General features: G+C 34.7%; 1 protein-coding gene across 2 annotated transcripts in view; it reads left to right on the plus strand.

Annotated features, from left to right (window-relative positions):
* Positions 1-23,938, plus strand: part of LOC118189313 (alpha-tocopherol transfer protein-like) — a 64,997-nt gene extending 41,059 nt beyond the window's left edge. Inside the window, exons 3-5 of one of the 2 annotated variants that reach the window (XM_085826574.1) lie at positions 299-390; positions 18,823-18,933; positions 20,877-23,938. In XM_085826574.1, the coding sequence (XP_085682700.1) occupies positions 299-390; positions 18,823-18,933; positions 20,877-21,053 (380 nt within the window). In that variant the 3' untranslated portion in view covers positions 21,054-23,938. Of the gene's footprint in view, positions 1-298; positions 496-18,822; positions 18,934-20,876 lie in introns of both variants that reach the window. The other variant, XM_085826573.1, reaches the window with a different exon arrangement.
* Positions 23,939-26,443: the final 2,505 nt, after the last annotated feature.

The following is a 26,443-nucleotide window of genomic DNA, read 5'->3' on the forward strand; positions in this document are numbered from 1 at the left end:
AACGTTTAACATAAGCAATAACACTCCTGTGTGTTGATGCTTATGTTAAACGATGCAAGGAATTTCTCCCGCTTTCTTAGCGTGCCTTCGTGATGTAGTGGTCTGCATGCTGGGCGCTTATTCCAGAAGTCCGTGGTTCGATTCCCGGCGAAAGCTTCGCTCATTTTTAATCTTTCCTGCTTCCAATAAGTACCTCATTTTTCTACGAAGTAACGTTTCATGTGCCAAAATCCCTGGGCTTATGAGTGTTACTGCGATTTCTGTGCATTTAAATTTTCTAATTTCTGATATTTTGCAGCACATCTGGATATGGAAATTGGTACGATCGACGACATTGGAGCTTTCTCTGTCGTGTGTTCAGAAATAGCTCTAAAACAAGAATCAACGCAGGTTAGTGGAGCTTACATTATTCTGGATTTCAAAAACTGCACTTTGCAACACGCCTATCACATGTTGTCCTTGAGATTTGTGACAAAGTTTGTAAAGTATTTACAGGTAAAGCCAACCTTTTATAAGTATCAATAAACCCTTTATTGTTTTCTAACTGATTAATTAACTTTATTGTTTTCTAACTGATTAATTAACTTTATTGTTTTCTATATATTATTACTTTATTACTTTCTATTCATTATTAACTTTGTAATGTTCCAATTTAAAATATACAGCTTTCTGTGGAACATTAAGAACTGGTAAGGAATAATCGCTTAGTTCAGAATGATAGAAACTTAATCGTACGAAGGGTTAATTACCCTTTATTATTCAGAATAAAGTTAACATTTAACTCCTTCCTGGAGTTTACAGCAAAACTCTCACTTGTGCTTGAACTCAGGGATGCTAAGAATAAAACTTAGCTAAACTAAAGAGATTTAGCCGAAGCTATCAAGAATCTACAAGGGTTGGCCCCCTTAACCCTTTGAGGGGCGGTATATAAAATAATTTAAACTATGGTAAAATTTTGCATGAACTATAACTTATGGACCCTAAGGACACAAAACTGAGACTTAAAAAAATTCTAGAGCGAAATCCTGAATTCTGAGAGCCGGTATATATTTTATACCGGCGCCCCTCTAGGACATTTTTTTTCCAGGTAGTTACCAACTGTTAATCTTTGTTTTTTAAATTAATTTTGGGTACTTTTGATGTGCGTCTGTAGTGATGAGTGTTTGAATATAGTTATGTAAGTCTAAAGACAAAATTTTCTTAAATTACGGCACAAATTTAAAATTTTAAAAATAAAATTTATGTTTTTATGCACTTTGATGATGCAACCCAGCTGAACATACTTATGGGTAAAAAGCTCTTCAACTTGATTTAAATTCAATATTATTTTATAAAAAAAAAATTAGCAAATATACGAGTAACACTGCATGTGTAAATCGTATCATGCTGTAACTGAAATAGTATAATATTACAAGCAGATGTAACTCAGCCGAAAATTTAAAAAAATTGAAAAATGAAGCACTACGACCGACTCAGCTGAGAAAGTATGTTGCATTTTTGAAGTTGTATTTTATGCTTTAGATAATATGTGAGAAAAACCATGCTTCATACTATGATACGAAGAATTCCCCCCCTCCACGCACACACACTTTAGATCACGGAGGACCGTAAGGGTCCCTTTTTTATTTTTTGTAAATATAGGTTGTAATATATCTTTTTGTTCAGGAAGAAACACCGTTAAACAATTTTATTATTTGATACACCTCAAAGCTCTTATTCTGATTTTCAACCCCTTTGGCTTCATAGGGGATCCTTTTCAACTTTTGGATAAATTTTGTTTGCATCTAAAACGGGACTTAGAAATATTTTTCCTTCTTTCACCAACTGTGAAAATTTATTTCCGAAACAACCTATTTGTATCAACCAGAGCGCAAATTTCTCTTGTGTTCTCTAGTCTTTCATCTGAAATTAACAAAGAATTAAAAAGAATTTCCCTAAAGAATAAAAGCATGCTTTCAAATCAGCAGTTTTTGTGATTACACTATGAGATGGACCTTAAGTACATTTCCATTTTAAGTGAGCTTTCCCTTTGTGTGATCTTATCACACTTCACAAAGGGAAGAAGGCCTGGCTCCCGAAAGGCAAATTGGTTGTCAATCACCTCTTTTCATTTTCTTACATTCTAGGATTTTGGAAAACAGGAAGCAACATGAGTCTTTTGGGGGCTAGCATGCCACGTTTAACCCCCACAATTGTGTGAAGTTTTGACCCCAGACGGCAATTTTGAAATCGATGAGTCTTTCTCTTGGGAAAGAGATAAGTGCTGAAATAAAAATTTTAGCTAAACACAGACGAATGAAACTTGAGCTGAGTACACAAAGAATAAATGAAACTAATATACTTGTATTCAGTCCTAGCGCAGGGTCAGAAAACTCCCCATTCCTCCATGAACATAATATTTAATCCTAAACGACTTATAAGTTAATCATGAAATATTATTACATCATAAACTGTTATAATAATAAAGAAATTCTGTCACGTCACAGAGTAGAAAAGGAGAAGACTGGTGCTGCCATCTATTGGCGTGGTACCCTCAGTGTGGGCGCCGGTATATATTATATACCGGTTTTAAAATCGTATAAATAATCTGCTGTTAATTATCACTTCTGACTGAAATAAAGTAAATATATAAGATTCAGCATGTGTACGTCATATATTTGCAGATTTTGAATTTTTTCTTTCCCTCCAATAGAATTTATCAATCTTCCAACATGATACCTTGGAACGACGTATATTAATTTCATAACTGTAAAATATTGAGCATTCATAGGGTGATGTTGCCATTTAGAATCGAAAGAAAATACTAGACACTTACGATTATAGCTTTTGGTGTAGAAAAATTAGCATTTTTTCGGAGGTTAAAAAATTGACAAACAACCGGTATATATTATATACCGGTGCCCTTCAAAGGGTTTTAACGCTAACTAAACGGCGAAGCTATCAGGTGACAGCAGGGCCAGACACCCGGACGTCTTTCAAAGACTACTCGGGTATATTCCGGGACTCGTAATGGCAAACCGCACATTGAGTTGATCAATGTTAAACGAATTTCACGTACTGCGCATGCCCAAAAGAGAATTTGGCGCAGTAAGGACTTTGGTGCAATTTTAAAAGAAGATAAATACGTTATATGGTTGATATTGTGTTGTCTTGGGCGCAAACAATTCGAGGTTTAAAATATGTGAGGTTGTAAGCTGCTTCATTACTTGGAGTGTAAACGTCGATTGCAAACTACCCAAATTTTCTTTTAAAAAAGATTACAAGACAGGAAACATTACAAGATATATTAGCTGATTATACTTCTGAGGAATAAAAACAATTGTGTATTTACCATACGTTCCCGTCATATATACTTTAACAAATTAAGGATTAAATTTACACTCATGTCCATAAATTAAGGATAATGCAAAATCAGGCAAAGAAAGAGTTAGAAGCAAAACAATTTTGACTTATTTGTAAAGCTTATTTATTAAACAAAAGGTAAAGAGCAAAAAAAGATGCTATATGTTTGATATTATTAAAAAAAATTAGCGGTTTTTTCTCCCTGGAGCAAATTACAGAAAACACCTATTTACAAAAAAACAATATTACATGGTTGGTATGATTGTTAATACATTGTATGTCTCCCAGATGATGCAATACAGTCCGTACAACGCCTAGGCATGCTGAATATCAAATTATCGATGTGATCTTGGGGGATATTACACCACTCAAAAAGCAATGCTCTCCGAAGTTCCGATAGACATGTAAAGAAGGTTGACGGGCTGCAACTTGTCGGCCAAGTATATCCCACACGTGCTCTACTGGATTCAAGTCCCGTGAGAATTCTGGCCAGTCCATACGGGTGATATCCTCCGATTGAAGGCATTCGCTTACGATGTTTGCACGGTGAGGACGGGCGTTGTCATCCATAAACACAAATTGTGCGCCTATGGAGCCCCGAAACAAACGTACATGTTGTTCCAGAATGACGTCCCGCTAGATTTGGCTTGTCATGGTTCCAATTTGAACATGCAGGTTAGTTTTGCAACATGCAGGTGAACATGCAACTCATAACCCAGAATAATTCCACCCCAAACGAGCACTCCTGCACCACCATAACGGTGTCGTTCAATGATGTTTTCTTGGTGGTAACGGGTACCTGGAGCTCTCCATATGAAAGTCCGGCAAGAATCAGACTGCAAGCTAAACCTGGACTCGTCGGAAACATCACACAAGCCCACTGTTGCGGTGTCCACAATGCATGCTCTCTACTCCAGGCTAACCGCAGGCGACAGTGAGTTGCGGTAAGTGGAACGCATCTGACAGGTCTACGAGCATATAGACCAATCTGCCCTTAGCGTCTGTACACGGTCTGACTTGAAATTGTCGTACCAGTGGCTGAAGAGAGCTGACGAGACAGGTCTGAGGCTGTGCTCCGCCTATTTCTTTTGGCAGTAACTGCCAAATACCGGTCCTCATTCGGCGTTGTAACTCGGGGCGACCTGTGCTGTAACGTCTACTCCCATTACCATCATCTTGGAATCGTTGCCAAAGCTTAGAGATGACACTCTGGGCAATTCCAAGCTCGTCTGATACTTCCAGTTGGGTACGCTCACATTCCAGACGGCCGATAATTCTACCACGTAAAAAATCATCCAAATGCGTCCTTTGTGTCCTAACTATTCGGTTATTGCACTGAAATGCTTATAAAGCGCCTGCGAATAATTTTACTTCTTTGCCTGTATTCCTTATATATCACTCTCTTACACTCTCGTCATAGTGACGTACCATCTGTGTCGTCTGGTTACTTCCTGAAATTTGCATATGATTCTTCAAGATGCGTGTAGTGATTTTACAAGTTATATATTTATTTTAGAGTTCGATTTCCGCGTGACTCCGAATTATCCTTAATTTATGGACATGAGTGTAGTTTAAATTACTGAATTAAAGGTCAAATAAATTATTGTAAGTAAATGAAATAGACTGTTGCAATTGTAAACAGTCGATAAGATCTACGTGACGAACAGGCTTATGTAGGGTTGCTTATACTTAGTCTCCAGTATTTTCTCCCACGGCCAGAGGTACACCATTGAGCATGCGCAGTAAGCAAAATTCGTTAACATTGATCATCTCAATGTGCGGTTTGCCATTAAGCATCCGTGACCCGCTCCATCTAGAAGATAACATGTTTAGAACATAAAATACCTAGCGTTGCATTACCTACACGACAGGTAACGATCATTTGTGAGCTGAGGATTTTATTTTTAGTGTAGTTATATTGTTCTGGTCTAACCGGGGCTTTATGTAGCAAAGTTAAAGTTAATATTGCTGTCAGATTATAATTATTTTCTATTGCATTTTTAAGTATAGAACACCTTACTACGCGTGGCCTTGGTGTGACCTTCTGCAGGTTTTTTCCTTTTGGGAATTCCCCGATGGGCCTTTGAGGTGCTTAGTTACTTATGTTACTTTATGGTTTAAAGCAGGTTTTATTATATGACAGAAACTGCATCTCTGTGAGTGTTTTCGTCTGTGATTGTTTAGTTGCGTAAGTGTTTGTTTGTGTTTTGTGTTATTTTCTTATCTTTAGTTTTTTTCTACTAACCCTTCTTTATTTTTGATTAGTTATTTTATGTTTTCTACTGTGATGCTTTATCAGCAGGATTTTTAAAGTGGAAGTTGGAATGCTGATTGCATATTTTTAAGTTCTTTTTTGTTTCTTTATACTAATTTTTTTGTGTACTCGGGCTCGGACTTTGAGGACCCGGTTTTAATGTGTGGTTTAGTTGGCTTTTGAATTATTGTTTTCTTTTGCTCGGCTAATAAGAGGAGGAACCACGGATTTTTGGTTGCCATCGTTTTGGTTTGGAGGAGGACTGAACCATTTTTAATCACATGGTCCCGCTGGGACGAGGCGGATTGGGTCTCCCTTGGGAACAGCTTCAGTATAGCCCACCTTTAAAGTTTGGCGAATTTGTTTTGGCGCCAAAGCACATGAAATACGTTGTTTAGAAAAATGGTTGCCATCCAGATTTTCGACGAAATTCCGTGTTTCAAAAATGGCGGCCATCTTGATTTCACCAGAAATCGTGGATAATAGAAATAAATTTACGACTATTATACACGATTTTAAAAGAAAGAAATAGGTGCTACTTTGGTAGACGGTTGCACGGATTTTTGGCGATTTACGTTGGCGCAATTGTTGGCGCGATTTTTACAAACGTCAGCCATCTTGAAAAACGCTGTTTTTACGCAAGTATTCGAAACTTAAAAAATAAATAAATAAATATCGTTAAAAGTAATGGATTAATTTTTTGTTGAAAATGTCGTTTTTTAAGATGGCAGGCAAGTGTAAATAAATACATTTACTATGAGTATAAAATACTAAAGTAAGGTTATTATTACTTTCATATAGCAAAGAAGAGAATAAAAACACCGCTATAAAAACATTGGGCCATCGTTTAATTAGATTAAAATATTACTGAAATTGAATATCGAATTAAAAACCATCATACCAACATTTAAAAGAATTAGAATATTATTAAATTCAAATACTTTAAAATACGTTATATAGAATATAATTAACATTAAAACATATGGACAATAATTATCTCAGCAATTTCTGAAAATAGTGTATCAATTTCTTTAACAAAAATTGAAGTATACAATTATAAAATAAAAGAAAAATATGTACTTACATTTTTTGAGTGTTTAACCTGTTGTTTATTGATAAGTACCACAAAAAAAAATCAGAATCATAATTTAGATAACATCTTTGAAGGAATTCGAAGATATAAATTAAATTTTAAAACGGTGCGGAAATGCACAAATTGTCAGTAACCAATCAGGGAGCTGATTACAGCTCGTTAATGCACAAATATTCTATAACCAATTAGAGAGCTTATTACATCACGGCTAGAATTGAAATTATTTAAAAATTCATACATAATAAAATCATTTTTTAAAAAAAAATGCAAAATTAAATTGTATTTTAATATCTAAGAGCCATAAATAATGTTTAAAACATTAGATTAAATTTATACATATTAAAACGAATTACTTTTAAAGTAAGGTGACGTCATTGATTACATCATCCACAACATAAAATTTTCATAAAATATGATAGTGTTACGAATTTTGTGTTTAGATAGTTAATTTCAATACAATTCTAATTAAAAAATGTTATATTTCCTCGTGGAATGCGGCGCGAGATAAATTTTAAGAGAAGTTATGCCGGGAAAGTAAAAATACATCGGCACGTGCATTTAACTATGAGTAAATGATTATCTCGGTAATTTGTATTGAAATTGAATAAATGTAACTGACTACTATATTAGCTATAACTTAATTCCATACTTTTGCTTACATTGCGTTTGGCGAATAGTATGGGTTACCACATCATATCATTTATCGCCACTCTTGGCGATATTTTTTGGTTAAAATTCTGGGTGGGCTATACTGAAGCTGTGTCCTCCCTTGAATAGTTTACCTACACGACAGGTAGACATTCCATGGCCACATGAAATAGCTCAGCATAGACATGACATGGCATAGCATTTCGACGTAACATAGCATAGAATATAGTCATTGCATAGCTACATATTTACAACATTAAATACTCAACGTAAAGTGACTTACGTAAAGTGACTCAACGTAAATACTCAACGTAAAGTGACGATAGGTGGATATAGTATAGCGACATAACATAGTTAAGCATAGAGAAGGCATAGCGACATAACATGGGTGGACATTGCGTGGTGACATAAGCTATCAAGGGCCTAAAGTACAGCCGAGCGTAAAAATGACTTAAGAGAGAGAGTAGCCTAAGAGGCGAACGCGGCTTGCTCAGAATTTCTGGCTCTCTAGCGAAGTCAGTAGAACTTCAACTTTAAATACTTGCACTTCCTTCATTTGCATTTAACCGCGCTTCTGAAAACACGCTCTGGTCGGAAATTGTAAGCTGAAATTAAGAATGGACAGGAAAGTGTCTTTAACTCAAAATTAACTGTTAAACCTTAGGATAAACTTTACAACTTTATTAATTTAACTTTATTATTTTCCAACTAACTTAATTTCTTTATTATTGTCTAACTTCTATAGTCTAACATAGCCGTTCTTAATCTTTTGACTAACGCGAACCATCTTTAAAAAGACTGAAAAACTTTAGTACTGCCATTACATTTTACAATGGTTATATTTCAATTTCTCAATAGAAATATTAAAAAGAATACTTTTTGCCATTTGCACAACCTGTTGGCTATTTGTTTTAAATATGCATACATAAAAATATTAGATTAAAAACTGGTTACCATTTTAATTATCAAAATTTAAGTTATAATACTTTAATTCTAAAATTTATTGTTGAAATTTTGGCCTGTTTAAGAGAGATCAATTTCTTTATGTCTGGTCGTATTTCACTTAAGAGGCTAAATGACTACAGTCTACATGACTACAGTCCCTGCTAGACGGGACTTTTCTGAGAAATGAGATTCTCGGCTGGACCTCAGTCCCGGGCAGAGACAACCAATCAGACGAAAGTTCTGCTTATGAAGCCTCGCGTGATCCCAATCTGAGCAATAATCGATTAGTGTTTGGCGTTTAAGTCTTTGTAGTAAGTGAAAACTGTAACCTAACTACGTCGGTTTCCTGGAATTGTGCGGTTCTGAGAATTGTCCCTTTCGACGTCAAGTCCCGAGTAGCCGAAACATAATGTGATTGGGACTTTAGCTTTAACCGTAATATAGGATTTATTTTTAATTTTGTTCTGTGTTTTGTTTTTCAAATATAACATGGAAGAAAATTTCTATAGGTTGTGCAAAAAAGAAACAAAAATTTAATAGCTTTATTTGAAATGCCCTTAAATTTGTTTTTCGGCTCAGCCTAAGGTTAACAAGTCTGTTATTTTTTAATCGATCACAGAAAATTTCTATCAATTGTTCTTTTCCTTCACAAGATTTTTTGAATATAATAGTTAAAAATACATTGTTTTTTTTTTTTTTTTTTTTTTTTTTTTTTCGTACCATCAATTTTTCTCTTGTACCACCCCTTGAGAATCGCTGGTCTAACCTTTTATTATTTTCAATTTCTAAATCTTTAATTTTTCATAAACATAATAATTAATTTTACTGTCTTGCGCAAGTACTCTAATGCTGGTTTGCCTGTTGCAAATTCGGATATAATTTTTATTTTTCTTAATTTACCCACCTGAATATCTTTCATTAATTATAAATTTTTGCTAAGGTAAGGTGAGCATGTTCTCATTCATTTATATTTCAAAATGACTAATAAATATTGGAGGAATTACAACTTTAACAATGATAGAAATTTAGAGGCACAAGGGGGTTTCAATCAAATTGGTTATCAAATAGCAGAAGGCCAAGAACTTGTTCGAGAAGTGAATGTAATGACCGTGCACTGAGCAAATAAACAAACAAAAAAAACTCCTATTTTTCTTTCCTAAAAAGAAAAAGAGTTTGTTCCAATTAGTACTGTTTTTATGAAAAGCAAACTGAACACAAGATAAAAAAATCACAAAAATCTGAAAGGTGTCAGATTTTTAATTACGTCCAAAGGAGCGTTTTTTTAACGTTTTGTGGGTTACCTTTATTTATTAAATATCATTTTCTACGTACTCAAACCATACAATTCAGTTCGAGAGCAATATCGCACAATAGTTTTCAAATGAGCACATCTTTAGAATTTCCGATACACCGTCTCGCGCGTGACAGGTGATTTTTTTTTTTTTTTTTTTTTTTTTTTTTTTTTTGGTACAGTGTTGCCAATGCTCGCTTTGAAACCGTTTAGTTTGTTAATCAAAAATTTCGTTGGAGTGCTACAAAATATGTGCGTGTGATTATGGCAGTCTCGAAGGCTATCTGCCTAAGGGGAGGGATGCCTTCCTGGAGGACATTTAAAGGGAAACTGGCTAGTATAGACGTCACACATGGGGAAAATCACGAAAACGCCCATGCAGCCAGCCCGTTCGCGGGATCCGAACCTCGGACTGAACTACCAGTGTTCAGCGACTTTACCGCTCGGCCGCTGAGGGGCCCACTACATTATATGAAATCGATAACAAAACAAATTTCAAATTTAAATAAGGGCTTCAACATGCCCATATTCTATGGAAGATTACGCTACTCAAACTTTGATGGCTCTAGGTACCGTTGTTTTATCACAATGCGAGAAACTTACATACATTCATGCAGATTCTTCATTATTTAATTTCTTTAAATATAAGACAGGGATCCAATATCGGGTGGCAACAATTTTAAAAGCGAAAAAATGCTTATCGTGAATCGACGCAAAATGCCACATCGAAAGGCTTAAGGACAAATTTTCCCTTTGGAGTAAAAAAAGGGGGAACAGATCTTTATCTCGCGTTCTTCAAGGCTGATTAACGAAATTCAAATTTCGTTTTTCATGCCTCGAAAGCGTGACTTAGGATATTCATTAAATTTATATAATTGTTCTAAAATAATAATAAGAAAAATTGTAGTGAGCTCGCCAAAAAGTTATCAGGAGCTGTGGCTCCAAGAAATAGTACAACACAGTATTTTTTATAAAAACAATGACATTGAAGGGTGAAAAATTAGGCTGCACGCGAAATAAAATGTAGAATATAAAACACAGTTAAAATCAATCGTTGGAAACATGTTAACGGCAAAAAATACAGTAAAAACCTATCGATGTGATAAGTGAAAAGTTAACACATATAAAAAAACGTTCGACGGAACAAGTTAAAACAAAATTAAAACATATGAAAAACATAAAATTACAAAAATTATAAAGCGGAAAATGGTAAATTTGCCTAATTCGACCCCCAACCTGGCTTTTCAAGGAAAATTTCAGTTGAACGTTTATAATTTTTGTAATTTTATGTTTTTCATATGTTTTAATGGTGTCCGCCGATAACATCGCGGCAAAATCATCGCAGGCGAAAACGTCGCGGAGAAAACAATGCAAGGCGAAAACATCGTGCTACAAAACATCGTGGGAGAAAACATCGCAAAGAGAAAACATCGCAGTTCTAAAACATCGTGGTACAAAATATCGTCGTCGAAAATAAAGCGGTTCAAAAACTTCGCAGTTTAAAAGCATCGTGGTCGAAAATATCGCGGTAAAAAATAAAGTATTAACAAATCATCGCAAGACGATAACATCGCAGACCTGCTTTTTTCAGGCTTTAATAATTGTAAATGCATATTCCCATAATGATTTGAGATCGGGAGATGGACAGAAAGATAACTTTTACTTTCATATTTTTTATTAACTAATAAATTTTTGCTGAAAAAGTAAGAAGGAAACTTTATACTTAAGAATAAACTGAAGCAGAACAAGAAATAATTTTCATAATAAGAGTGTTAGATTGACAAAAGTAAAGAAAACAATCTCATAATTAGCAATTTTTTATGGATAAGGTCATGCAGTTACGTAGCTTCCATTTTCTAAACATTTTTAGATTATACTTTTAGTGAAAAAATACCAGTAAAAACTTTATAAAAATGATTTATTAATGACCTTTGTTAGTTAACTATGTCAGTTTAAAATTATATTAAGTGCTATAAGTTGCCTTAATTTTCTATGCTTAAGTTTCCTTCTTACTTTTTCAGCAAAAATTTATTAGTTAATAAAAAATACGAAAGTAAAGATTATCCTTCTTTCCATCTTGCGCTCACAAATCATTATGGAAATATCCATTTACAATTATTAAAGCCTGAAAAAAGCATGTCTACGATATTATCGTCCTGCGATGATTTGTCGATACTTTATATTTTACCGCGATATTTTCGACGACGATATTTTTAAACTGCGAAGTTTTTGAACCGCTTTATTTTCGATGACGATATTTTGTATCACGATGTTTTAGAACTGCGATGTTTTCTCTTCGATGTTTTCTCCCACGATGTTTTGTATCACGACGTTTTCGCCTTGCGTTGCTTTCTCCGCGACGTTTTCGTCCGCGATGTTTTTGCCGCGATGTTTTCGGCTGTAACCGTTTTAATTTTGTTTTAACTTGTTCCGTCGAACGGTTTTTTATATGTGTTAACTTTTCACTTATCACATCGATAGGTTTTTACTGTATTTTTTGCCGTTAACATGTTTCCAACGATTGATTTTAACTGTGTTTTATATTCTATATTTTATTTCGCGTGTAGCCTAATTTTTCACCCTTCAATGTCATTGTTTTTTTTTTTTTAAAGTACTGTGTTGTACTATTTCTTGGAGCCACAGCTCCTGGTAACTTTTTGGCGACCTCACTACAATTTTTCTTATTATTATTTCATTATTTTTGCAGCATATTGCGCAAAAAATTTTTAAGACCAAATAGGTCTTACTGCACGGTACTTACTAGCTTTTCAATTGTTCTAAAATAGGTATTTTCATACAAAATCGGATTTTTCTCGAATGACATGCCATCATTTTCCCATATTTCGATTCTACGACTCAAATTTTGCCTAAATGTTAAATTTTCTGAAATTTGGTGTGAAATTTATGGAGAAATTCATAAATTTATCTCGGCGCATTTTTTCCAGTTTGCGCCAAGAATAATTTACTTGGCAAACCTCTTATTTTCTAGCAACCTATTTTCCTTTCAGTCTTTTTTTTTCGGGGGGGGGCAGATGAGAAGATAAAAGCTCATCGTTCATACTTTGAAATAATTTTAACAAAGTGAATAAACTACATTTGACATTCATATCGCTCATAACAAATATACCAAATTTCAAACCCCGCAAATGTAAATTCACTTATATCTTAGAAAAGTTTGAATAAAGAACTCTAATAACTGTAAATGTTTTTCAGGTATGCTTAGAAATACATCTACTTTAAGATGATGGTAAAACTTTTATAGGTTATAGTTCAAAACTTTTTTTCGAAAATTTATAAAAAGAATTTTAAAATACAAATTTTAAAAATAAATCATGAAAAAGAAGTGAATTATATTTGGAATGAATATAAATTTTGAAATGTGAAAGGAAGAATAAAAAAAGTTTAATAAAAAAATGCGATATTAAGAAATGCACACAAAGTTTAATTAACATGGTGGAGCTAAAGTTTTGAGAGCTAATTTTTTAAAAACTGCTATTCATGCAATTTTTGCAAAAATTGGCAGTTTGGCATAATTTGAGTAGCGAAATACGGAAAAAAAACTGGTATGTTATTCCAGAAAAGTCCAATTTTGTGTCAAATAAAGCAAATTTAAAGTTAATTAAAATTTAAATTTTAAAACATGAAATTTAAATTGGATACAAATAAATGATTAATTATTGCTGCGAACTAATTTACAATATCAAATATTGCTGCGAACTCATTTACTAATTTACAATATTACTATACCCATGCCTATATAGATGACGAAACACGAATTGAGTAATTGAAAAGTTATGTTTGGAAGCAACTTCCCATTGATAAGATCTGTCTCCTGCCTGCTCAACAATTATTCACTAATGCAAATTAATTTAGTCTTAAAATTTTCTTTAAAAAATTTTTTGGGGATTATTTTTTTGGAATATTATATATTTATTTATGGTTTTAGATACTAGCACTTAATTTACATATGTTCTCAAAATTTAAGTGATATTGTACATTAGTTCGCAACAATAATTAATCATTTATTTGTATGCAATTTAAATTTCATAATTTAAAATTTTAATAAATTTTAAATTTGCTTCATACGAATAGAAAATGTTTGTTAAATTCAAATTTCATTCCTTACAGCAATAGCGAAAGAGAATTATCTAAATTGAATTAAATTTAACTGTACTATTTATTCTTATGAAACAATTATGTTAGAACAATGCTAAATATAAATCTAATGCATATCCTAAGACACGCTTTCGAGATATAGAAAACTGAATTTTGTCATTCGGCCACTAGAATGAGAGATATAAAACTAAGCCTTTTTTTTAATGCGCAGTGTACCTTTGCGTCCTCTTGAATACGGTGACTTCAGTGTATATGTTGTACTTGACGAGAAAATTATGTAATAACTATTGAGAGAAAGATATCCCAGTAACCTCTGGACCCATGTTTACACTGATGGATCCATGACTGAGCGAGGTACTGCAGGAATCTATTCTAACCATTTTCCATTCTAGAAGGGTATTTCGAAAAGTAAAGATATACCGTACACCAGAGGAAAAGAAAAGTTTTGGTGAGCAAGCTGGCAACACAGTTAACCTTGAACCGTTAGCTTTCTCCTCGCGGTCGTTTGGCATTTCAACGTTGATTCTGGTTGGAGTAGGTCGTGTTTAAAATGGCTGCGCCGATTCAAAATTCCGCCAAATGCGAAGTCCGTTCCGTCATACGTTTTCTTCCTGCAAAAGGTCAGTGACCAGCGGATATTCACAAAGAAATTGTTTCTGTTTATGAGAACATTTTGAATCGACAAAATGTAACGAAATGGTGTCGTCATTTCTCTGAAGGTAGGACCGTTGTTCATGACGAACAAAGAACAGGTCGGCCATCTGTGATCTCTGATGCCCTTCTTCAAATAAATTATGTAATAACTATTGAGAGAAAGATATCCCAGTAACCTCTGGACCCATGTTTACACTGATGGATCCATGACTGAGCGAGGTACTGCAGGAATCTATTCTAACCATTTTCCATTCTAGAAGGGTATTTCGAAAAGTAAAGATATACCGTACACCAGAGGAAAAGAAAAGTTTTGGTGAGCAAGCTGGCAACACAGTTAACCTTGAACCGTTAGCTTTCTCCTCGCGGTCGTTTGGCATTTCAACGTTGATTCTGGTTGGAGTAGGTCGTGTTTAAAATGGCTGCGCCGATTCAAAATTCCGCCAAATGCGACGACCGTTCCGTCATACGTTTCTTCCTGCAAAAGGTCAGTGACCAGCGGATATTCACAAAGAAATTGTTTCTGTTTATGAGAACATTATGAATCGACAAAATGTAACGAAATGGTGTCGTCATTTCTCTGAAGGTAGGACCGATGTTCATGACGAACAAAGAACAGGTCGGCCATCTGTGATCTCTGATGCCCTTCTTCAAATAACAGAGGAAGCAATTCGTGCGAATAGACGTCTAAATTTGAAAGAATTGCATCATATCATACTGGAAGTGTCAATGACAACTCTTTATGAAGTTGTGACTGTCAAGTTAGAGTACAGGAAATTGTGTCGCGCTGGGTTCCAACAGGCGGCAGCCTTCTATGACTGTGGCATACAAAAGCTTGTGCACCGACTTAACAAATGTTTGATAACGGGGGTGATTATGTCGAAAAATAATAAATAGTCCAGTTAATAAGATGTAACTGACGTTTTCTAAATAAATGTTATTTTTTTTAAGAAATGCGAGCCATTGCATCTTCACTTTTCGAAATGCCCTCGTATAAGGCAGTGTGAAGAGTTATTACCAGTTTTGATGATGAAGTTGAGGCTATAATTATTGCTCTGAATCAATCAAGCACTCGGATTTAATTTCCCTTGAGCTGGTATTTTGTCTGATAGCAAAGCTGCTTTGCATGTTATCTCCAACAATCAATTTTGCGTTTCCAAAAGAATTTAGAAAGATTCTCAACACAATGGCGGACTCAGTTGTCTTTCAATAGACTCCTGCTCATTGTGGCATTGAGGGAAATGAAAAAGTCCGATTTCCTGGCGAAGAAGGAACGGCTACTCTGCAAGCCATCAATAGCCATACGACTTTTAATTCTGCAAAACTCCTAATTAAATTCGAATTTAAGAGGAGGTTTGCCTCCTACCTATCAAATGAAGCTAGAGTATCTAACTAGTTCAAAGCCAGTTATTTCAGATTTTCTTCCTCCTGCAGTCGTGGCGTTATTTCGTCTTTTAACGCTGCACGATTATCTGAAAGGACATTTTTTTAAATTTCTACTTAAAGAATCTTCAGTCTGTATTATTTGTAACTTTGGACAGTCCATGGATAAGGAGTATACTGAGGATTGCACAATACTTCTATCTTTTAAATCTGTTGTTAAGTATTGGGAAGCAGCATCAAGGATAATAGTTTAGAGGTCAAATGTCTGGCATTTGTATAAACAAATAAATATTTCAAACTGTGAAACGAGAAATGATGACAGTGTATTCTACATTTCGGGCCAACCTCTCCAATAAGAAGTAAATTCCTGTCTTTAGCCTCAGCTGATATCGACTAACAAGGATGTGTTGTTTGTAATAGTTGTCTTCAATAATCACATTTCCTCGTATAAGGAATTGTAGGAGATCACAAATCTTCAGTTTGAAAACTTTTCATCGTGATTTTAACAATTTAATTCACTTATTAGTGACGTCTTTTTATAAAAATTTGAAACTTTCACCTAATATGTTTATACGAGGTGTGACAGAGGTAAAAGAAAGACTAAGTGTGTAGCTTGAAAACAAAGTGGAGCTGGCGACAACTGTTTTGGTGACGTCCTGCCACACACCTTCTCTATCTTCGGTCTTCTCTATCTTTTTTATCCCACCTTCTCTATCTTCGGTCTTCTCTATCTTTTTTATCCCACCTTCTCTATCTTCGGTCTTCTCTATCTTTTTTATCCCACCTTCTCTATCTTCGGTCTTCTCTATCTTTTTTATCCCACCTTCTCTATCTTCGGTCTTCTCTATCTTTTTTATCCCACCTTCTCTATCTTCGGTCTTCTCTATCTTTTTTATCCCACCTTCTCTATCTTCGGTCTTCTCTATCTTTTTTATCCCACCTTCTCTATCTTCGGTCTTCTCTATCTTTTTTATCCCACCTTCTCTATCTTCGGTCTTCTCTATCTTTTTTATCACACCTTCTCTATCTTCGGTCTTCTCTATCTTTTTTATCACACCTTCTCTATCTTCGGTCTTCTCTATCTTTTTTATCACACCTTCTCTGTCTTCGGTCTTCTCTATCTTTTTTATCACACCTTCTCTATCTTCGGTCTTCTCTATCTTTTTTATCACACCTTCTCTGTCTTCGCTATTCTCTATCTTTTTTATCACACCTTCTCTATCTTCGGTCTTCTCTATCTTTTTTATCACACCTTCTCTATCTTCGGTCTTCTCTATCTTTTTTATCACACCTTCTCTATCTTCGGTCTTCTCTATCTTCTTTATCACACCTTCTCTATCTTCGGTCTTCTCTATCTTTTTTATCACACCTTCTCTATCTTCGGTCTTCTCTATCTTTTTTATCACACCTTCTCTATCTTCGCTATTCTCTATCTTTTTTATCACACCTTCTCTATCTTCGCTCTTCTCTATCTTTTTTATCAAACCTTCTCTATCTTCGGTCTTCTCTATCTTTTTTATCATACCTTCTCTATCTTCGGTCTTCTCTATCTTTTTTATCACACCTTCTCTATCTACGGTCTTCTCTATCTTCTTTATCACACCTTCTCTATCTTCGGTCGGTTTCGATTTAACCGACCGCGCCAGTGGGGAGTACTTCGTCATTGAGTGAACACGTGCAACTGCATTCTGCCCGAAAGATGTCTACTGTAAAAAACCGAACAGCGAACCAACATCACGTTTCTTGTGAAACTTAAAAAATCAGCCACGGAGTAGGGTTCTGGAATGTGGACATCTAGATTGCTGTTGGAATTGAAGAATCTTTAAGAACTGATAAGTTAATAATCGCTTGAGTTCGTATGCAGAAAGAACAAGTAAGAAGGGTTAACTATCCCTTTATTACTTCAAATAAAGTTTAATTATCTCCGTCTTGGAGTAATACAATAAAACCGCCACTTGGGCTTGAACTTAAGAGACTGAGATTTAAACTAAAACTAACTAGAGAGATATAGCCGAAGCTATCCAGATTCTAACAGAGTTGGCCCCTAAACGTTTAATAGACAACGAAGCTATGAAGGGCCTAAAGTACGGCCGAGCGTGATAATAGCTTACGAGAGAGTGGCCTAAAAGGGGTGAACGCGTGCTATCCAGAAATCTGGTATCTCTCTCGCTAAGATTAAAGAACTTCTCGGTTAAATACCACTCCTTCTCATTATGTATTCAGACGTGATTCTAAAACTACGTTCTGGCCAGAAGTCGTAAGTTGAAGTTTAGAAATTGACACGAAGGAAGTTTAACTCAAAATTTTAACCGTTAATTTAAATTAACATAATCCTTACAAGGTTTCTTGTAAAACATTATTTTTATTTATTAGGACCATTATGAGAAAAAAAATATGAGCATTAATTTTCTTGTACTGTGAAAATTTTGAAAATATAACGCTGATTTTTGTTCTTTGACTTCTGAATTAGTTTTCTTGTACTGTGAAAATTTTGAAAATATAACGCTGATTTTTGTTCTTTGACTTCTGAATTAGTTTTCTTGTAAAACATTAGTTTTCTTTATTATAACCTTTATGAGGGAAGAAAACAAACAAAATGTGAGCATTTGTTTTCTTGCATTAGAACCATTATGAACATTAATTTTATTGCAAACCATGTTTTATGTTTTTATTGAAAACCATGTTATTGTTTTATGTTTTCATTATTAGAAAGAACAAAACAAAACATGAACATTAGTTTTCTTGTACTAGAGCCATCATGAACATTAGTTCCGTTTTCTTGAACTGTTGCTTTATAAATTATATCCGATGCATGCTTATCCCATGGGTAAATAAATTTGAAAGATGAAAATGATCACTGTGGACGAATCCATTTTAGAATTTAAGAAAGCTCGCTTTCTGAACATCTTGAGGAAGGGAAAAACTATGTCAATACCTTTAAAAACTTTTCAGAGGCTTGTGCTAAGATAGCTTATAGGGGAGATACGCGAGAAGTGTAGCATTTAATTTTTTCTTACTTTGCCTTCATTATTTTAAACAATATTTTTATCTCATTTTTTTTTTTTTTTTTTTTTTTTTTTTTCTTTTTATGATTCACAGGAATGCTGGCCGTGCAGGTTGAAGGGCATCTACGTGATCAATGAACCATTATATTTGCATTATGTTTATCGTATCATGTATCCTTTCTTTACGAAGAAGCTAAAGCAAAGAGTGAGTAATGTTTCTTTTCTTGTAGCAAATTAAAAAATTTAAAAGAGCAGTTGCAATTAACTTGTAAAACGTTGCGGCATTTATACAGTAGACATAGCTTAATGCGACCACGATTAAACTTATCATTCAAATATTGTTATCGAATTGCCGAAATCCCGCCCTCTTTCAGTACAAAAGCATGAAAAATTCTTTGCTTATTGTTATGAACAGTTATAAGGTATTTCTCCCCCATTCTTGGCATGCCTTCGTGGTGTGGTGGTCTGCACACTGGGCGCGTATTCCAGAGGTCCGCGGTTCGATTCCCGGCGACCCCGTAGCTAATTTTTCATCTTGCCTGCTTCCAAAATACATAATGCCGCTACACTGGCGCCCGAACAAAAAGGGTGTTGGATGATGCTTCTCCACACCCAGGATTTGGTGATTAGGTTAGAATAGATGTTGATCTAGGTGAATTATTATCAATCTAGATGAATAAATAAAGTTGTAGGGTTTATATTTATTTTAACTAACATTTATTTTAAGTTTAAACTATCTTTCCTGTCAAGCCTTACTTTCCCCTGGAATTGCCAATGCCAGATTATGTAAATTTTAGTAGAACGCGCAAAGTATTCAAAATTGTCAGCGGAAGTAATCTGAGTTAAATAGAAGGGAAACGAGTTCGAAAGTGTGCTTTCTTGCTTCACGAGCGTGGAGGTGGCTAGTTAGAAATTGAAGAACCACGCGTTTCGGCCTGTGTGCTTGCCTCGGCAGATAGTTAAATTTTTCAACGTAATATTCAGAAGTTTGCTGAATTATCAGCGGTATTTTAAAACACGGTTAGGTTAGTTACGTTTAGACAGCCTCGTAGGTAGTCACTTGTTATTATTCATTTTTAGTTTCTTATTTTTATTTTACCGCCGGGTCGGCGTAGTTTGTGAGCGTCAAGAGCACGCATCTGTAATTCTAAAGTTGAATAAAAAGGGATTTAAACCCTTCTCAAGACTTTGTATACTTTCCAGTTCATAGCAGTCACCACTATAATTGCGTGCAGGTTGGAAGCGCGCAACATTACAAAGTGTCAGTTAATTATTAGTCCAGATGAATTATCTTTGTCAAAAAAGGTGTTAATTGATAATCTGTCTAGATAAATTATTGTCAATTTAGATAAATTGTCTAAGTGAATAAACTGCTAATTAATTATCAAGCTTGTTGAATTATTATCAATCAAGACGAATTATTTTAGTAAATAAAATATTAATTAATTACCTATCTAGATGAATTTACTATCAAGCTAGATGAATTCTCTTAGTGAGGAAAGTGTTAACTGATTATCAGACTAGATGAATTCTCTTAGTGAATAAAGTGTGAATTAATTATTAGTCCAGAAGAATTATCTTTGTCAAAAAAGGTGTTAATTGATAATCTGTCTAGATAAATTACTGTCAATTTAGATAAATTCTCTAAGTGAATAAACTGCTAATTAATTATCAAGCTTGTTGAATTATTATCAATCAAGACGAATTATTTTAGTAAATAAAATATTAACTAATTACCTATCTAGATGAATTTATTATCAAGCTAGATGAATTCTCTTAGTGAGGAAAGTGTTAACTGATATCAGACTAGATAAATTCTCTGAGTGAATAAAGTGTCAATTAATTATTAGTCCAGAAGAATTCTCTTTGTCAAAAAAGGTGTTAATTGATAATATGTCTAGATAAATTATTGTCAATTTAGATAAATTCTCTAAGTGAATAAAGTGTTAATTAATTATCAAGATTGTTGAATTATTATCAATCAAGAGAAATTATCTTAGTAAACAAAATATGAATTAATTATCTATCTATATGAATTTCTTATCAAGCTACATGAATTCTCTTAGTGAATAAAGTGTTAACTGATGATCAGTCTAGATGAATCCGCTTAGCGAATAAAATATTAATTTACTTTTTGACATTTTTCAGTGTCATATATATGGAGACAACATGAAACCTTTACACAAGCATATTCCTCGGGACATGCTACCATATGAACTTGGTGGAACAGCAGAACCAATCAACGTCCCCGAGTTCCAGTCTTTCATTCTTGGTCATGAAGCTTACTTACAAAAGATCAATCAATATGGCTTCAAGGATGATTGAACAGAAGCAAGTTATCTTCTTCAACAGCTATTGTTTAGTTCAAAGAAGAATATTTATCCAAGACATTATACCTTTATGAAGCAAACATGGACTTCAGCAACTTTTCATTGCGAATAAAAAAGCTAATATCACAGAACACGATATACACCTTTGCACACAAAAAAAGAGGCAGTTCTGTATCTTATATCGTCCGTTTTACTGCACCGATTGTCGAAATTTAACTTGCGTTTTCCCTATTTGCCTTAGGATATGCATTGTTTTGACATAGGTATTCTGACACAAAATCGGACACTTTCTGAAATAACATACCAATATTTTTCCATACTTCTATTTTACGACTCAAATTATGGCAAAGTACCAAGTTTTGTAAGAGTCGCACGAGTAGTTTTTAAAATAAACCAGCTCTTAAAATTTTAGCTCCTCCATGTTAAATTAATTTGGTATATATATTTATTAATATTTCTTTTTGTATTTAACTTATTTGATTCTACCTTTCACAATTCGAAATTTAAGTTCATTCCAAATAAAATTCGGCCATTTTTTATGATTTATTTTAAAAATTTGTATTTTTAAATAATTTTTATAAATTTTTCGAAAAACATTTTAAATTATAACCTCTAAAATTTTTACCATCATCTTAAAGTAGATGTATTTCTAAGCATACCCGCAAAGATTAACAGTTTTTTATTCAAAATTTTCGAAGATATGTGTAAATTTACATACTGGCGAGTTTTGAAATTTGGCATATTTGTTATAAGCGATAGGAACGCCAAATGTGGTTTACACACTTTATTAAAATTATTTGAAAGTATGAACGATGACCTACTTTCCGCTCGTGTACAATGAACAAAGGAAACGAAAATTGTGTCACTATAAATTAAGAAGTTCACTCGGTGAATTATCCTTGGCGCAAACTGAAAAAAGTGCGCAAACATAAATTTTTAAATTTCTCAGTAAATGTTTCACTAAAAATTACAAAATTTAATATATAGCCATAATTAAGTCGTAGATTGGAAGTATGGAAACAATGTGTATGTTATTTCAGAAAAGACCGATTTTGTGTCCAAATTCCTATGTTAGAACGATGCTATCTATGAATCCAAAATACGCTCTTAGACAAAGAAAAAAACGACGCACCAAGAAGGAGTTATCCAAATGGGACGAAAATCGGTAGAAGTGATGTACATGTCCAGAAAAACAAATGATTACAGTTTGAGAAAAATTGGATGATTTATTGAAGTGATAGAGCTTCCTTCACAAAGTGAAAACGTCAGTAACGAGTTTGTCAACCTCTGGCCCTTATGCAAGCAGTTATTCGGCTTGGGATCCACTGATAAAGGTTGCGGATGTCTTCCTGAGGGATATCCTTCCAAATTCTGTCCAACTGGCGCGTTAGATCGTCAACAACCCGAGCTGGTTTGTGACCCTGCCCATAATGCTTCAAACGTGCTCAATAGGAGAGAGATCCGGCGACCTTGATGGCCAAGGTAATGTTCGGCAAGCACTAGGGCAAGCAGTAGAAACATGTGCAGTGTGGGGGGCGGGCATTATCTTGCTGAAATGTAGAACCAGGGTGGCGTGACATGAAGGGCAAAACAACGGGCCTTAGAACTTCGTCGACGTACCGCTGTGCTGTAAGGTTGCGACGGATGACAACCAAAGGGGTCCTACTATTAAATGAAATGGCACCCCAGACCATCACTCCTGGTTGTCGGCCTGTCTGCCGGAAGACAGTCAGGTTGGTATCCCACCGCAGTTCGGGGCGTCTCCAGACTGGCCTTCGCTGGTCATCGGGCCTCAGTTCAAAGTGGAAACCATCACTGAAGGCTATTCTACTCCAGTCAGTGACATTCCAGTGCGAGTGAGCCCTACACCACTGCAAATGGGCTTGACGATATACAGAGGTCAATAGTAGTCGGCGCAAAGGGTGCAGTGACCTCAGTCCCTTTTCTTTGAGCCGTCTATGAATGGTCCTTGCGGTCACAGAACCACTAGTTGCATGTACAATCGATGATGATGATGCATCTGGGGTTGTGAGTGCCGCTCTGATGATTGCTCGGTCTTCCCGTTCTGTCGTTTCTCTAGGCCTAGCGCGGCAGAGACGTTCTTGACGCTGTGTGCGGCCATGGTTTACCTATCCGTGCCAACATCGTCTAATAGTGGCATCGCTCCTGCTCAAATGTCGAGCTATTCGCCAATGCGGCCAACCGGCTTCTTTGATCCCAACTACACAACCTCTCTCAAATTCTGACATCTGCAGATATCGTTCGCGCACCTGTATTCGAGGCATAGTTACTGTCTACCAGAGTACACGGAATGAAATTCGTGAAGAATTTATGACCTGGAATTGTAATTTCTCCTCTTAAATATCCTACCAGTTGGCGCAGATTAGATGCGCTGTAGCGACAACCGTTCATTCATTGGCAGACAAAATGTAAAATTTTGCATTTTCCGTCGAAACCTGTATCCATATCAACTTGTGTCCAACTTGCTTTATATCTCCTCGGTGCGTCTTTTTTTTTTTTTTTTTTTGTTTTTTTTTTTTTTTGTTTTGTTTAAGAGTGTATATCCTAAGTCGCACTTTCGAAACATAGAAAACGCAAGTTAATTTCGACAATCGATCCAGTAGAACGGGAGGTATAAAACTGCTCCACTCTATTTTTTGTGTGTGTGTGCAAGTTATACTTCTAATTACGAAACTGAGTCCACAGAATTTGCATTTCAGCGAATGCTTCCTAAGAATGAGCAAATATCTTTTTTTTAATGTAACTATGGTAAAAAAATATTGAAATTTTTTAAGTAAATTAATGTGGAACATTTTAATTCCTTTCAATATTTTTTATTTGAAACGCGTGTTATAAAAACCGAAAATTTTCGCAAACGCACATATTTATTTTGCATTGAAAATGAATTACATTAATAATCTGAATTCCGTAGGAAACTCACCTACGATTTCTGACGATTTCTGTCGTCAGATGAAATAATCGGGTTCATAATGCATAAGTCCAATGAAAGGTGAATAATTTTATTCTTATCACAACAAATTAAACAAAATGCTGAAATTTCTTCAGAGATATTCGTACAATATCGCAATGTCTAACAGTACTTATCTTAAACTACTAAAACGTTCAACAGAACTCAATTCAAAACAGAAAAAGCTAATCCGATTTCACCGCGAATTCGCTACAGTAAACAACAACAACAGTTATCCAAACAACAACTGATTTGAGATGTTTGCCTCCAGCTTTTAAAAGCTTTTTAAATGCAAGAGAATATTCTGGTATTTTCTCGATTGTTTCGGGAAGCAAAAGCGTACAATTACGAGATATCTATTTATTAAATGAGCGTGCTGTTGCATTTTAGCTTTTCCAGCGTAGCTTTCTGTTCAAATAAGTCTCGTCTGCATTGCAGAGGAGTATAAAACAACTTTAATTACAAATTCTACTATGAATAGTTAAATAAATACAAAAACAATAAGATATGTTTATCACAGCTGTTTAATAATCTAATATAATTGTGTTCTTAGAAATAATGGCAACTTTGAAAGGTGTCTCTTATTTTAAATAGCTGCTGTGGAAGTTGAACAATATGAAATAACATTTTGGTGATACATTTTGAAGTATATGTTCTAAATTTAACCTCTTCGTCGTCCGTAACGCGTCTAGCGCGTTCAAGTGACACTTCAGCATGGCGGCCGTAACGCGCTTCAAGCGTTCTTCTACATTTTAAAACTTTGTAGAGTTCCTCACTTTGGAATTTCTAAGTTAATGTTGGAAGTGAATAATCTAAGAACTGATAAGCGAATAATCGCTCGAGTTCTGTGACAAGAAACAACAAGTTAGAAGGGTAACTAACCCTTTATTATTCCAATAAGATTTAACAAAACTCCGCCTGGGAGTGTACAAGCAAAGCCCGCACTTGGACTTGAACTTAAAAGGCTAAGAATTAAACTAAAACTAAGATTAACTAAAGAAGTATAGCCGAAGCTATCAAGGTTCAAAACAAGTTGGCTCCCTTAACTTATTTGACTACGAAGCTTAGCAAGGGTCTGAGTACGGCCGTGCGTAATAACAGCTTTGAGAGAGAGAGAGTGGCCAAAAAGGCAAACGCGCGTAAATCAGAGACTCTGATTCTCTCTGACTCAGTAAGTAACTTCGTGGTTTAAATACCGCTCCTCCTCATTTAATATTCAGCAAGATTCCAAAACTACGTTCTGGCCGGAAGTAGTAAGTTGAAGTTAAGAATTTGACAGGAAAGGAACTTAAAATTTAACTGTTAATAAAATTAACATAATCCTTACAACTTTTAAACGTTTAAAAATCTTTCTAAATGTTTACTCGTTTGAGTTTTTATTTTTGTTTGTTCTAATACCTCCTAGAGAGTAGTACTAATCAGGCATTCTATTTCTAATTGATTTCCCCCCCCCCGGGTTTTATGAATATTCGCGCTATTCTACATAAGATACAAGACAGTGAGAGATCTTCAACGTCTACTCAGCAGAAAAAGAGAAAAAATGAGTTTGTGAATTGGAAAGACAAGAAGGATATACGTTTGATGAGTACAATCCGTAATAACTCTATGATTGATGTTGAAACATGGAAAAGAATTGTAAAAAACAAACAATAATTGTAAAAGATTACAACAACAAAATGGGAAGAGTGGACCGCCTGGATCAGATGTTATCAAATTAATCCTGCTGTTAGAAATAAGTAGAGATATTATTATTTTTCCATTATGCTTTATTTCCTTATAATTTTACTTAATATTCATTTACATTCATCCACTACGAAAGCTATGTATGGAACGTTATGTATGTACAGAGAAAACAACATTACACGCTGCGAAAAACAAAAGGCCGCCGAGGAGAAAATTTCGCGGACAGGAGAGGACGGCGAAAGGGTTAACAAAAATCCGTCCAAATAAAAATAATAATGCTTATTAAAACGGTCATTAATATCATTAGATCATAGCTTTACAAATTTTATTCTTAAAAGCTTTTTGTTAAAGATAATTGATACCTTCTGTAAAAATTAAATACGCTGGTTATTTGCATTTCAGAAATCCAGACTTCAGTGTTTGAGCTCATGAAGTATCACGTGCGATACATATCGTCCCTGGCTATTTGTTGTAGTCACAGACTCCTTATAAGAGGTTGGAAATTAAAGTTTCGTGTAGACTTTATATACAAGATAGGTAAACAAAATTGCAACTATTCGACCTATCTCGTTGGAATAAGCTGCTACCATCTTCCTGTGTGATATTCTACATCTTATACTATACGTGGTTCATATATTCACAATTGTCTTTCAATAAGCCCCTATAAAGCGAAGTTTTGGAGGCAGAAATATCGAGTATTTGGTTCTTTATTGCAAGCTTTTTTCTTATTTCTT

This window comes from Stegodyphus dumicola, chromosome 11 (assembly GCF_044657685.1).
Source record: "Stegodyphus dumicola isolate Sdum_Otavi_A_Nest chromosome 11, ASM4465768v1".
NCBI classification, from domain to species: Eukaryota; Metazoa; Arthropoda; class Arachnida; order Araneae; family Eresidae; genus Stegodyphus; species Stegodyphus dumicola.